Source organism: Nicotiana tomentosiformis, chromosome 2 (assembly GCF_000390325.3).
Source record: "Nicotiana tomentosiformis chromosome 2, ASM39032v3, whole genome shotgun sequence".
Classification (NCBI taxonomy): Eukaryota; Viridiplantae; Streptophyta; class Magnoliopsida; order Solanales; family Solanaceae; genus Nicotiana; species Nicotiana tomentosiformis.
In genome coordinates, this window is record NC_090813.1 from 85,536,307 (window position 1) to 85,551,353 (window position 15,047).

The window sequence follows — 15,047 nt, forward strand, 5'->3', positions numbered from 1 at the left end:
GTGTAGCTAAACGAAGTGATATTAGTTCCTGATCTTCGTTTTTTCTAATAATTTATTATTATAACTCCTTTTATCCTAAGAATGTCATATTTTTATATTTAGTAATAATTTATTTTTAAACTTCTCATTTTAGTGAAATAATTTATAACCACAAAATGTCTAAGACACGTATCAAAAGACAAGTTTTAAAAGTTTTATTTATTTCTTAAACTCCTTAATAGTTATAACCATATATATATATATATATATATATATATATATATATATATATATATATATATATATATATATATATATATATATATATATATCAATCAAATTGGGATCGAACATTGAACGGATTGAGCCAACTCTTGATCATTACGGGGATACAACTTTTACAAAAATAGGCTATTCAAGCTTCTGATTCAAGTGAAGGGGATTCAATCTTTGTATTATCATGCATTTTATATAACAAGTAAATTTTTTGAGGAAGGTATGACCCCTTGCTTTAATGCGGCTCCGCTTTTATGCATAGTATCAATCAGAAAGTTAGTTAGCTTGTGTAGACTTTCATCTTTTAAATTAAGCTAGTAACACAGCAGATGAGTGGGAATTAGGTCAATTTGCTTTACTTATCTAACAAACCTTACAATACCATCACTTGAAATGTTACATTTTGTCAGATGTAAGGTGCACTCTTACATAAAAGTACTGAGAAAATTTGACCTAATAAGGATGCACTTGGATCCTGAAACAACATCTTAGACATACAGTGGGACCATAGTATGAAATTTACGTGTCTTTGCTCTGACCAAAAAAGTTTAATGTTAGTGGAAAAATGGTAAAAAGGTGGAAACTAAAAAGAGGAGATAGAATCTGAATCACTCAATTTTAATCAGTACGAGTGAACAAGAACTAGTACTAACAAAAAACAAATTTAAAAAATTGAATGGTATAAAATGTCTCAAAAAATATAGGAGTGTAATTTAAACAAGGAAAAGCTGCTAAATTCTATTGAGATCAGCAGCAAGAAGACGGTCTCGTATTGTAAGTTGATTTGAGTGGCCATTGTTACTTTCTTTCAACTGATGTTGATATGTTAAAAACCTTCTTCAACTAATTGGAGGCTTCTTTCAATATTAACAGGTCGGTTGTTTAATTCCCCTGTAGCTTTCATTGTTCTGGTTTGTTGCTTTATAGTTTATAATATTAAAGATTTGAAGACTCTTGCCTTTTCCAAACAGTTTCTACGTGTACCAAAGTTAGAAAGCGAGCTTATTATAATCTAATTGACTATATATAGAAAGCTCCCATTACCTGAAAAAAGTGTGAAGTAATTTGTCATTTGCAAGTTTTTTCTATTCGTGCTTTCAATAATTTTTTAAAGATCCTTTTGTTGTGCTGTTGCTGATTTGATTCTTGGTACTGGGATATGTTTTAATTACAAAGTTTGAATTTTTATACTTTTGAGTGGTCGTAACTGTATCACCAGTATAAATGATAAGTATTTGGTTTATCTCATTGTGCAGAAACCCAGAAAGAACAACAGGTTTTGCTTCTTGTTGATGAGTGCATTTACCTCTGCTTGTGTAAGGCAAAGTCGGTTCACTTTCTTATATGCGATTTTTATAATCGTGGATATTGCTTGAAATTAGTGGATAGACTCTAGTGGGTATTGGTTTTTTGATAAAATAGGCTGAGGTGAGAAGGTAACATAAAGGAAAGAAAAAAACTTGGGAATTGTTTTACACCACAGAGGTTTCTTGTTTCATGAGCATGTCTGTTGCTTTGTTGTGGATTGTTTCTCCCAATTCCGAGGTCTCAAATGGGACAGGATTCTTGGATTCAGTCCGAGATGGAAACCGCGTCTTTGTATCATCCAGGTTCCTAGCTCGAGGTAGGAATTTGATGTGGAATGGGAGAATCAAGAAAGGCGGGAGACGACAAAGGTGGAATTTTGGCTCTTTAATTGCAGATTCAAGATATGCATGCTTGGGAGGATCAAGAACTGAAAATGGAAGCACTTTCTCTGTACAGTCCAGTTTGGTGGCTAGCCCAGCTGGAGAAATGACTGTGTCATCAGAGAAAAAGGTGTATGATGTGGTATTAAAGCAGGCAGCTTTAGTGAAGAGGCAGCTGAGATCTACCGATGATTTAGAAGTGAAGCCGGATATTGTTGTTCCAGGGAATTTGGGCTTGTTGAGTGAAGCATATGATCGTTGTGGCGAAGTATGTGCAGAGTATGCAAAGACATTTTACTTAGGTCAGTCTCAGCCTCTTTTATCTTTAGTTTACAAATTCTTGGTTAAGGGACCAATTGATGAAAACAAAATTTGATCTTTATTTTGGTACTTATTCAGGAACCAAGCTAATGACCCCAGAGAGAAGAAGAGCTATCTGGGCAATATATGGTGTGTATATCTGTGCTTAACTGGGGACATAAAAAGGAATATTATAGGTGCATGTGCGCTCTACTAGTTTCTGAGGCATTATTATATGCATAAAGAGAAGAGGTCTAATTTCTCATACCATATACAAAAGTCAAAATGAGTGGAAGAAGTGCAAAAATTATTAGACAGGATTCAGGGAAGTGTAACATGCTTTTACTGTTAGTTTTATCAAACTTTCTTGGGAATCTTTGACATAATTTCTACTTTTGGCTGGCCGGAGGTTACACTCTTTGTGTAAAAACAATCTTATGTTCTTTATACAGTCCAAAAGGGTAAAGAGAGTAGACTTCAGATAATTTAAAACTGGTGATCTGATTGTTTCTCTTTCCCATTTTGTTTGGCAGTCTTCAAAATATAGTGTCACACTTTGTGATATATCTGGTACTTGTAATACTTTCAAATATTCTGCTTCCAAGAAGTACTAAATTGACACTTTGTGAATAGTCAATTATGGCAAACTCTTGGTGAATTGACAGCAATTTTGTATTAGTGCATGTATAAAGAATTTTTCATCTGAAGAAAGCTTCTTGTTGTGTTGTTTTTAAACAGTGTGGTGCAGGAGAACGGATGAGCTTGTTGATGGCCCTAATGCATCCCACATAACTCCGCAAGCTTTAGATAGGTGGGAGACCAGGCTGGAAGATATTTTCAGTGGGCGGCCATTTGATATGCTTGATGCTGCTTTATCCGATACTGTCTCCAGATTTCCTGTTGATATTCAGGTTACTATTTCTTTTGATCATCTGTATCCTCTTTTGTGTCAGAATTCTACTCTTTTCTGCAACTTCTCCGTCTTTTAAGCATATTTTTCTAGTAATTCCATCAAATTTGATTATTAGGAATTCGTTTACCTTTACTGTCATTGGCATATATGTGAGGATTCAGGTTGTGTTCTTATTCTGTATTCATCAGTCCTCGATAACCCCTCTATCCTATGTGTGTTTTGTGTTCAATAACCTCTCTTATATCCTATTTGTGGTTTTAAGATTCAGTAAGGGTTCATGTTGCATTTGAAGTAATTTACACTTCAAAATAAAACACTTGTCATGATAGCTTCTCTTAGGTTACTGTATTCGGAATATGGCCTTCATTCACATAATTCAAGGAAGTCGTTTGCTTGCAGCCATTCAGAGATATGATTGAAGGAATGCGTATGGACTTGTGGAAATCCAGATACAAAACTTTCGATGAGCTATATCTCTATTGTTACTATGTTGCTGGTACTGTAGGATTGATGAGTGTTCCAGTTATGGGTATTGCACCTGAATCAAAGGCAACAACAGAGAGTGTATATAATGCTGCTTTGGCTTTAGGGCTTGCAAATCAACTAACCAATATACTCAGAGATGTAGGAGAAGAGTAAGCATGAAGCTACATTTAATGCACATTGAACATGCCAAAAAAGGTCAAAAGAGTTAGGAAAAGCTCTGTGGCTAATCATCTCTTAGTATAGCTACACTAAGTGCTTAAAATTTGGTTCTATTCTTACATATTTCCTTTTGTTATACAGTGCCAGAAGAGGAAGAGTATACTTGCCTCAAGATGAATTAGCACAGGCAGGGCTCTCCGACGAAGACATATTTGCTGGAAGAGTGACTGATAAGTGGAGGAACTTTATGAAGAAACAAATTCAGAGGGCGAGGAAATTCTTTGATGAGTCAGAGAAAGGTGTCACAGAACTGGACTCTGCTAGTAGATGGCCTGTAAGTAGTCTTAAGATTACAATTGATCGCTTGTATCCAGTAGTTTTTCTTCCTATTTTTTTACCTGCTAGCTAGGAGATATGGTTGTGAGAAAAAATCAGTATGAACTCAGTTTTCTATCGAAAAACCATACACTGATAGGCATTGATAGGTATCATAGTTTCCAATTTTCAACAGCATTCTCTTGTGGTGTTGTATCATGCTTGTTAAATCCTCTAGTTGTGCTCATATCTTCTCTATTATGTTCTGCTTATATTCCTACACCACAGAGGAAAGAGAGCTTGATCGACGTACCTATGCATTGATGGTCTAAATTTGCATTGAGCTTATATTCTGAATCTATATTCTACTGTACTTAGTATGGCATTGAGCTGTTTTTTTTGTCGTTGCAGGTGTTAACAGCGCTGCTGTTGTATCGCAAGATATTGGACGAGATTGAAGCCAACGACTACAACAACTTCACAAGGAGGGCTTATGTTAGCAAGCCAAAGAAGCTTCTCACCTTGCCCATTGCTTATGCAAAATCTCTTGTGCCCCCTAATAGAACTTCCTCTCCACTAGCAAAGACATGAATGAAGTAGTTGAGTCAATGAGTAATATACACTAAAGAAACTCAGGTACTTGTAAATGAGATATATCCTTTGCTAAATGTGTATCATCAAAAGTAGATTGTAAATTCAATATGACAATTTCTTGGTAGAATGTTTCTCCACACTCATCAAACCCTCAAGTGAGAAAATTATTTTAGTTCATGTAAAGAATTAACTTCCTTCACTGTGTACCTATATTCTTCTTCTTTCAAATTTTTTTTAAAAGATCAAAGATGGGTCCATGAGCAGGGGAAGTGAATATTGTATGTCTATCTGTACATTCAAGAGATACATTTGTTGGTGTTTGGCTCAAAATAGTGTGATTCGGAAATGGAGGGAAAAATAAATTTTTTGAATTTTCCTCCTTTACCAAGGAACATTGTCCCATATTGGAGAAGAATATCTCATTTATCGGGTATATATATAAATGCACTTATTCTAACTTTTAAAGAGTTAGAGAAGAAGCCAAACCTCGTGTCATTGTCATTGTCGCTCGGCTTCTTGAAGTGGCCATATGCTTTTGCCATTTGGTTCAAGAAGTAAACATTTTTCTTTTTCACGGATAAGTAAATAGAGTAGCAAAGTAGTTGAGACTCTGTTGATGCTTTTTGCTCAATCCTACATTCCATGTATAGGTTGGACAGCTTTCTCAGTTTGCATATTAACTTGTCAGTTTAACTGGTGGAATTGCTCAATTTTCTACGATGAAACTCATTATATATATTGATAAGCAGAGATTTTGGGATTCTAAATCCCAAATCTTCCAAGATCATGGCTTTTTGTAATTCAGGTCCCTTTTGCTTTTTATTGTTTTACCCTTGTTTCATACATATGAATAGCACTTCACAATTCACATACTACAAGCGCCGCACTTGGTAAGTTGGTAGTATCTATAGTTCAATTTCATTGTTTCTATTTTTTTTTCCGACTTTGAAAATGTACATCGACTTTAACTAAAATGAATTAAATAATTGCGTGGTTACTAACTCCCTATTTCTTTGACGGTCTATATTCGTGTGATTCAATAAAAGTTAACATTGCATTATTTTTTTGGAATTCTTTCTAAAAATGAGTTGTCTCTTTATGTTTACAGTTGATAACGGCAGAGATCGATCGACAAGAAAATCTTACTCCCATCCGTTTAATTTAAATGAGATAGTTTGACTTGACACAAAGTTTAAGAAAGAAAAGAAATTTTTTAAAACATGTGATTCTAAAAGCATAAGAGGTAAAAACTTTGTAGTTCCATAATATTTGTTTGCTTGTAAAAGCTTCCCATTAAGAGTAAAATGGGTAAAATGAAAAGTTCAAAGTTAAATTATTTCTAAATATAAAAATGTGTCATTCTTTTTATAATACTTCGTAAATTCAGATTAGGTGTGGACGTGTTAAATAAGTATTAATGTGACATCTTAGACATATAAAGTCCTATCGGGATGAGTATGGGTGGAAATAGTTGTTTTGGAATCAAGACTGAGAGTGAGGTGCATAAGATTCGATAAAATCGAATAAGTTTATGGAAGGTCTGTATTTAAGCACGATTCCATGAAATTCTGTTAGGAATTTGAGAAACCTCAAGACATGAAAGTGGTAGCTCTTTGAAATACCTTTTCAATGATATATTGTGGAGCCCGAATGGATTTCTGTACAAACAGTTATGTACGTTTTACTAGACAACGTGCAGTCTGTGCGCTCATGTGTTCCCATGCGCGGCCGCACACTTATGGCAGTACCACTGCCTTTGATGTGCGTTTAGGTGCGCTGTTGGTCCTTGGGGAGTGCGACCGACGCTCAACCGAGATACCCCGGTCAAGCAAGCCTTTACAATACCTTCTACCCAACTCGCCCATAAATAAAGAGAAGATACATTTATATCATTAATTAAACATTGAGTGGATTTCATGAACAATGCCAATTCCATTACCATTAGTCACTTCATTTTATAGTCTCAAAATACATACACAATCATAGTTAAAGTGCAACAAGTGATTCAAATACAACAAGGCTACTTTGACTTTTCCAACACCCATATATAACCCACATTGTGTCTACGGAGCCTCTACGAATACAAAATTATATGATAACTCCGGCAACAAGGTCCCGACTATACCTCAAAATATAATACACATGGGACAAAAGATACACGACCCCGAATGAAGCGGGGCTCACCAAATCTGCTGAGAAGAGAGTGTATTGCTATCAACGATCAATGCCACCTGCTGCGGAACTACTTGCATCCATTAAAGATGCAGCGCCCCTGAAAAATGGACGTTAATACATATGGAATAGTACTAGTATGTAAGACTAAACAACCTCTCGTTAGAACGAATGATAACACAAGGAAGGACAATCATAAATCAATGGAAGCCTCAGACAATACTAAAACATCAAATTAGGAGCAAGATAAGTGTCAAGTAAATTTTTATTATTTTAGGTTGGGAGATCTTAGAACCAATATACCACCGTAATTTTAGTACGGAGTCCGATCACGGCCCGATCGGCTAGGCCGTCTCATCCAAAGACATCAACCACAATCACAATCATTATCATAATTTTAATCAATATCTCAATCACAATTTCAAGCACAATCACCACCTTGTGTGCGGCATGGCGTCCGATCACAACCCGACCATCTAGGTCGTCTCACCACAATGCCGTGTGGATCGACATCACCCTTTTCTAACAATCATCTCATCCCAATAAAAGAAAATATTCTCTTCACATCAATCACATCCCAATAAAGGGGTACAATCACGATTCACTCCTATACCGGTACATGTAGTTTCGGGGTTAGGTTATTTCAACCTACCCTTCCTCGGTGACCAACGATATGTAAGACCCGATAAAAAAATATTTCGTAAAAGAATTTAAGGTTTCGTAGTGACGAGGTAGGCTTATGTGTTTGATGATTGTAGAAATTTTTCGCGGCTCGCAAGCTCGCCGCGATACGAACTTTTTGGATTGAAGAATACACTGAGGAGTTGATAGAAAGTTTTGGAAAGAGAAGACGATTTTGTGGTCATGTTTGCCACCGCTGAACAGGTTTGTGGGCCGCATATCCATCACATAGTTGAGCAGAAAGATTATTGAATTTGAAGGTCATTTCTGCGGTCCATTATGGGATCGCATATTCACTTTGCATACCGCATTTCAGCCGCAGACTTGGCATGAGAAAATCTGGAAGATAATTCTGCGGTCTAGTCCGCGGTCGCAAAATAGGTCAGCGGATGTCGCATACTAGTTCAGACAGGTCCAATTTTTGGGCACTATTTTCGCGGCCCATTTTGCGGGCCGCATATCGATTATGCGGTATGGTCTGCAGCCGCAGACCCAGTTTCAGCAAGTTTAAGTTTTGAAAATTTTACCCGATCCCATTTTTATAAAAAGGCTTTGGGGGTCATTTTTAAGAGTTTCATCTGATATTTTTAGAGAGAGGTGAGAGTATCTTAGAGAGAGAAAGAGAAGACCTAGCCATTTTGTTCATCAATTCTTGCTCAAGGCTTGAAGATTTCGCAAGGACAACTCACAAGGTCTTCATCTAAGAGGTAAGGTTCCCTCATCTAAGAGGTAAGGTTCCATACCCTAGTTTTTAATTTCGAATTTGGGATGGAAGATGGTTAATGAAAAGTATGAATCTTGGGTGTGAGAGTGTTATTTATGTATGTATGTATGTACTATCAAGGGTTATGGAAAGATCATTGAACTAGTATGGGTGAACTCTTGGTGTTGAGTTGGTTTTGGGGTGAAGGAAATCTTGTAGAAGGACCTTGCAATTAATTTGCACACCTAGTGTTTGATAAAATGCTCAAATGAGCTGAAACCATGAATATCTTCCTAATTTGTGTACAATTCTGTTATGTCTCAAAATAGATCGGGATTGCTAGGATTTCCGGAATGTTGTAGTAACTTAAGGAAAGCTCAAACTAGGTATGTAGGCTAAACTCCTCTCTTAGAATTGAATCCCACGGTATTCATGTAATTTATGTAAGTCCCGAGTAAGCTATTCCGAATAAGCTTGTGTTGAAAGATATATGTTCAATATGTATCCCAAATGCTTTTACCATGTTATGTTATCATTTGAGAATGTGTTCAAAGTATGGGTTGTACATTAAAAATGTTTCGACTTCAAATCAATTTCAAACGAAGGCTATTATGCCAAATTTTGTGAAAAATCTCTATGTGCCTAAGACTCTTAATTGCTCACATGTGTACTAAAAACCTTGATTTGAAACGCCTTATTGTTGATGATGATGATGATGTTTGAAAGTGAAAGAAGCGAGTATGAGATGTAGAAATATGGCCATCGTGCCAAGAATGAGAATTACATTTGTGGCCAATAGTGCCAATAAAATGAAAGAATGTGTGAAAGATTATGAGATGAGTTTTTACTCCTTTATATAATAATGTTATTAATGTCCTATGATCACCCATGGCTAGTACACATAAGTGATAGTATGAACATGAACTGTGGCCGCTTGCCAAAATAATGAATGTAAATGACTTCGATGTTAAGTCCCCAAGAATCATGAACTTAGCTAATGACCTTAAGTTGACAAGAGGGTATATAATGAAGTGAAAGAGAGATGTCCTATGCTAAATGATGATAAATCTTATGAAAACGAATTTGGGCCATGTGCCATTGAAATTGACTTATTGATTCACCATACGTGTGCTAATGTAATGAGGTATGTTTCTCCATGATGAGCAAGAACATGAAGTGTTCCAATGATCCGGGAACTTACGACCTTAAAAGTAGCATTAGTTATGTCGCTTGAGATTATATATGGTTATATGCACAATGATGTATATGGAATCCTATGGATGGTCTATGAAAAGCATAGGTGTATTGTATATGTGATCCTATGGACGGTCTATGAAACACATATGTGTATTGTGTATGGAATCCCTATGGACGGTCTATGAGTCACATAGGTGTATAATATGAACGAATCCCTATGGACGGTCTATGAAATGCATAGGTATATGATATAAATGAAACCCTATGGACGGTCTATGAAATGCGTAGGTGTGTAATATAACATGTGAACCCTATGGACGGTCTATGAAATGCATAGGCAAAATGAACAATAGGTGCCACTTTCATTGGCCTTGTTTATACATGTTGTTTCAATTACATTATATTATGTATTCCTCGTATAGCTCATATGGCTTGGTTGATCCTAAAAGAAGTTTAGAATGATGCAAGTATAAATAGATTTGAAATTTGATTCTATGGGATGTTTCGTAGTCTCTTGATGTACTTTAATTACCTCTTATTTGAGTTACCGTATTTTCATATGTTGTTCTGTCTTCCTTACATACGAGTACTATTCCACATGTACTCACGTCTCTTTTGATGGGGGCGCTGCATCTTTTAATGGATACAGGTGGTTCCATAGCAGGCGACATCGATCAATGATAGCAGTACATCCTCCTCTCAATTGACGTGGTGAGCCCCACTTCATATCGAGGCCATGTATCTTTTTGTTTCTCATGTATTGTGTTTGAGGTATAGCCGGGGCCTTGTTGCCGGCACTATCCTAGTACTCTTTTGTACCCGTTAGAGGCTCCGTAGACATAGTGTGGGTTGTACGTTGGTATTGGGAAGGTCAAACTAATGATGTTGTAATTGTATCACATGTTCCACTTTTAAACTATGGATGTGTAATGTAACACTTTGAGGGCTTATAAATGAAGTAACTAATAGTAATGGATCAATGTTGTATACATGATCTCCTTATTGTCTGTTAATGAAAATATATCTTCTCGTTATTCATGGGTGAGTTTGGGTAGAAGAAAATCTAGCAGGCTTGCTCGGCAGGGTTATCCCAGTTGAGCGCCGGTCGCGCTCCCCGAGATCGGGCGTGACACGATACTCCCAGGGTGTTTATTTATTTAAAGGGTTGACAACTCTTTTCATTATCTTATACATGTCATTCAGTTCATTGGCACCGATGACCATAACACAGTGTCACTCTTGGCACGTTGGCCGTATTTCATACTTCATAATAATCTCTTTCACTTTCAACATTATCACTGATCATCAACAACGGAGCATTTATATTCAAGACTTTAAGTCTACATATTGAGCAAATAAGATTGTTAAACACATTGAGATTTCTTACACAATTTGACATAGTAGCTTTCATTTGAATCACAACTTAAAGATATAACATTTGGATATGCAACCCATGCTTCGAGCACATTTTCAAATAGAATATACATAACAAGAACATTGGAATACATATTGAACATATATCTTTCGACACAAGGCTTATTCGGAATAATCAATTCATAACAAACAACTCGGGACTTACAAGGAGATTGTGTGGTTCAATTTAAAGAGATGAGTTTAGCCAACATACCTCACCTTGAGCTTTTTAAATTACTACAATGTCCCGGAATTCTTAGCCTCTTCGATCTATTTAGAAATATAGCAAAATTAAATACAAATTAGGAGAGAGTTTATAGTTCCAGCTCATTTGAGCATTTTATCAAATACTAGGTGGGTATTATGATTTCAAGGTTCTCATATGGTGGATTCCTCCATATCACTACCCAATGTCTAACCAATTTAGCTCAACATTCTTCCCCCAACCCTTGATAGTACATGAATGCATAATGGACAACTCCTACACCCAAGAATTGCTTTTCTCATTACCTATTTTCAGTAAAATCATGAAATTGAGGGCTAGGGAGTAGAATCTTACCTCTAGGATGAAGACCTAGTGAATTTTCTTGTGAATTCTTCAACTTTGAGCAAGAGTTAATGATCAATAAGCTTAGGAACTTCCCCTCTCACTCTATGGTAATCCCTATCTCTAGAAATATCAGATTTTTGCTTCAAAAGTGGCCCTTTACTTTAATATATCGAAATAGGGCCGAATAAAAAATTTAGAAAAATGAAGCCCTGATGCAGATATGCGGCCGTATATGCGACCGCATAACGCTTATGCTGTCTGCAAAATGGACCACATAATAGCCCTCCGAAACTGGGCACTCCTGTCTCACTCTGCGACTGGTCTGCGGTCGTATAATATGCCACAGAACTTCCCTCCAGAAATTTTATGTTGGATCTGCGATGGGTTGTGCGGCCTGTGAAATGATTATACGGCCGCATAATGGACCGCGTAATGGTCCAAAAATTTTGCCCAATTTTCTGCTTTAGTATGCGGCAGATCTGCGGTCCGCAGATCAGTTCTGTGACCGCAGAATGGACCGCAGAAAACGCCCTGCATTTTCAAAAAGTATCTTCAACTCACCAAACTCCTCAAAGGTCCCTTCACCATCCAACAAAACCGTCCAAGGTTTTAGGTAAACTCCCCCAAACTTCTCAAAAGTCCCCAAACACTTCAACGAAACCTTAGGTTTTAGGTAACATTTTACGGGGCCTTACACCTAACTCCTCAAAGGTCCCTCCACCATTCAAGGTAAGTTCTAATGGTAATTATAAGTTAATTCTAATTCTCCAACACCTTATTAACATGGGTAAACACTTCAAATCATTAGATATTCGATTGGGACATCATGGTTGAGAAAAAAACCCTAGAACTCGAATTCAAGAGGATTGAACGTCAAAATGTAATATCTTCTTATAGCATTGGATAAATGATTATGACTCTAAGTTCATAAGATATGAGTTGATGGGTTTGATAGAAAAGCATGAAATAGGTTTGGGTTGTTGATTGTTGATTATTGGTTAAGGGTGTTGTTTATCTCATGGGTGATGGAGAATGATATTGAATATAAGAAGTTTGAAATTTTATAATTTATCTAGGAGAAAGAGAATGGGTTGTTGGGTGTAGAAACACCATTAATGAGGTCTATGAGACTTTACACACATAAGGTATTTGATAAAATGCCTAAGTGACCAAAACATGAGTATTATTGCTAATATGAAATCCCTTTGACTTGTATTGATATAGATTAAAGTTGAAAGGGTGGGCGAATGTTGTATTACGCTCAAGAGAAGGAAGTTAAGGTATGTGAGGCTAACTCTCTATGTTTGAGAATGTTAATAATTCTCCCTACACTACGTTTCTTTTTCAACTTTACTAATTGCCTCAGAAATATAGTTAAGCTTAGTTCCTTGAATAGTTGTAGAACTTCTATTCTCTAGCTTCGTAACTCGATCATGACTTTCATTCTGAACATTGTGAGCTTAGTGCGTAATCAATATAGAATTGGGTTTGATGCCCACGAGTCTCAGTCTAGATTACTTAGCATGTCATAAACAGTTGAAGCTTCAGTTCTCATAATCAGTTCATGAATACATGTCTCACTCTAGTTCTATTCCGTATTCCAGTATCATGTAACTCAATATAGCTCAGTATTTTAGTATCATGTGTTGCATTATGATTCTCAGTTCCTGATTTTAAATTCCTGAATGTTGAACACCTGTATTTGGGCCTGAGGCCGCAGTTTATGCTTTATGCATCTTTGGGCATGAGCCCGCAGTTTGTGTTTTATGCATCTTTGGGCTTGAGGTCGCAGTTTATGATTTATGCATCTTTGGGCCTGAGCCCGTAGTTTGTGTTTTATGCATCTTTGGGCTTGAGGCCGCAGTTTGTGCTTTATGCAACTTTGGGCTTGAGGCTGCAGTTTGTGCTTTATGCATCTTTGGGCCTGAGGCCACAATTATGTATACGTATACTTGGGTCCGAGGCTGCAGCTTGTGCACGTATATATTGGGCCTGAGGCTGCATTTTATTTATTCATTTAAACAGGTGGTTCATCATTCAAAAGGCGGAGTATTCATATCCTTACTTCCTTTGTTCAATTCACTTATCAGTTATCAGTTCAGTTATCAGTTATCAGTTATCTGTTATCAGTTATCAATTATCAGTTATCAATTATCCATTCCGTTACTAGTTATCAGTTCTCAGTTCTTAGTTATCAGTTATCAGTTTAGTTTCAGTTTCAACATTTACAATTCTTTCTTTCAGTTGCTTTACATACTAGTACAATTCAAATGTACTGACGTCCCTTTTGCTCGGGGCCTGAATCTTACGATGCAGGTAATGATTTACAGGTTGACAATTCAGAGCGATAGGATTCTCTTACAAGCTATTAGGTGAGCCCCAGTTCTTTCGGGGCATTACCATTACTTTACAGTCTTTCTGTATTTATTGACAGTCAGTATTTTCAGTACTTCATTAGAGACTTCATAGACTAGAGTAACACTTAGAATGAGTCAGAGGCTTTTTATATTAGGCAATGTTGCTACATAAATGTTTTAGGCTTATATTAGTGTTTCCGCACTTAATTTATATCATTCAGACTTTCAGTATATCAGCATGTGTTAGTTTTTCTTCTGCATTCAGTATGCTATGATATCACATATTGATTCAGCCATTCAGTTGGTTCACTCGGTCATATGTAGTTAGGCACCGGGTGCCGTGTTATGTCCAGACCCAGGTTTGGGGTATGACAAAGCTTGGTATCAGAGCACTAGGTTAAAGTGTCCTAGACGTGTCCAGTGGAGTTTCCTTTATATGTGTGTGCCGGCCACGCATATAAATGGTTAACTACTAAGACACTCAGGATTGTCTCCTTTCTTTATACTCTAAATCGTGCCATGAAGCTTAGAGCAATAGGTAACTTTCTCTTCCTATCGAATTCCAGACATATTGAATGTCCAAGCGACGGGCAGAAAAAACTCAAGGTCCTAGAAAGGATGATTGCCCATCGGGGTATATTTATGGAGTACATGTTGGTAACAAATGAGAACCAAGAGCAGTCGATATTGAATTTCAGGAGATGATTTTAAGTTGTTCATATTTATTCAAATAAGAACTAAAAAGTACCATGTTAGTAAGTTACTATAAGAATCAGTTATTATTGTGAGATAAAAGATATGACAGTTCCCCTTAGGATATGGGACTAAGTGTTTACAAGAGATATTTATAGTCTGATATGAATTTGAAATGTATAGAAAGTTTGGGGTTAGATATTCCAATTTCGTTTAAGACAGATGGACTTTCCCCAAGTGTGATCCATGTACATAGTTCAAAAAAGAAATATAGTACGCTACCGTAGAATAGGGTTGGATGGTGAGGGAAGTTAGAAATAACCTTATTCTTCACTTAGTTATTCAAATCAGAACAAGAAAACATGATGCTAGCAGGTGGTTAGTAAAATAATAGTAAGTAAGTTTTGATTAGATACAATGAATTAGAAATTTTAGTAGAGCTAGTAGAGGTACGATTTGATTTACTTAGCCAGGTTAACACTAGTGAGTGGGTAATAATTTGAAATACCAAATGCGTTTTAGAACCCAAAGAGTTTAAGTTAAATCCGAAGTCGTTTTAAAAACCCTACTT

General features: G+C 36.5%; 1 protein-coding gene across 3 annotated transcripts; it reads left to right on the forward strand.

Annotated features, from left to right (window-relative positions):
• Nucleotides 1–334: 334 nt before the first annotated feature.
• Nucleotides 335–4,909, forward strand: LOC104121361 (phytoene synthase 2, chloroplastic). 3 transcript variants are annotated; one of them, XM_009633337.4, is made up of 7 exons: nucleotides 335–475; nucleotides 1,512–2,245; nucleotides 2,343–2,393; nucleotides 2,982–3,154; nucleotides 3,556–3,791; nucleotides 3,943–4,135; nucleotides 4,528–4,909. In XM_009633337.4, exons 2-7 carry the CDS (start codon nucleotides 1,753–1,755, stop codon nucleotides 4,705–4,707), a joined length of 1,326 nt encoding a protein of 441 aa, XP_009631632.1. In that variant the 5' UTR covers nucleotides 335–475; nucleotides 1,512–1,752; the 3' UTR covers nucleotides 4,708–4,909. The 3 variants fall into 3 exon arrangements, with proteins under 3 accessions (XP_009631632.1, XP_070051775.1, XP_070051776.1); XM_070195674.1 differs by lacking the exon at nucleotides 335–475 and adding an exon at nucleotides 903–1,128; XM_070195675.1 differs by lacking the exons at nucleotides 335–475; nucleotides 2,343–2,393 and having other exon boundaries at nucleotides 1,619–2,245.
• The last annotated feature ends 10,138 nt before the right edge of the window (nucleotides 4,910–15,047 follow it).

What these genes read in the sequence shown, in the direction of transcription:
- LOC104121361 (XM_009633337.4), top strand. Translation starts at nt 1,753, where the DNA reads ATGAGCATGTCTGTTGCTTTGTTGTGGATTGTTTCTCCCAATTCCGAG. An exon ending in TGCAAAGACATTTTACTTAG is followed by an intron (nt 2,246 to 2,342) that starts GTCAGTCTCAGC and finishes GTACTTATTCAG; the next exon opens with GAACCAAGCTAATGACCCCA. An exon ending in GATTTCCTGTTGATATTCAG is followed by an intron (nt 3,155 to 3,555) that starts GTTACTATTTCT and finishes GTTTGCTTGCAG; the next exon opens with CCATTCAGAGATATGATTGA.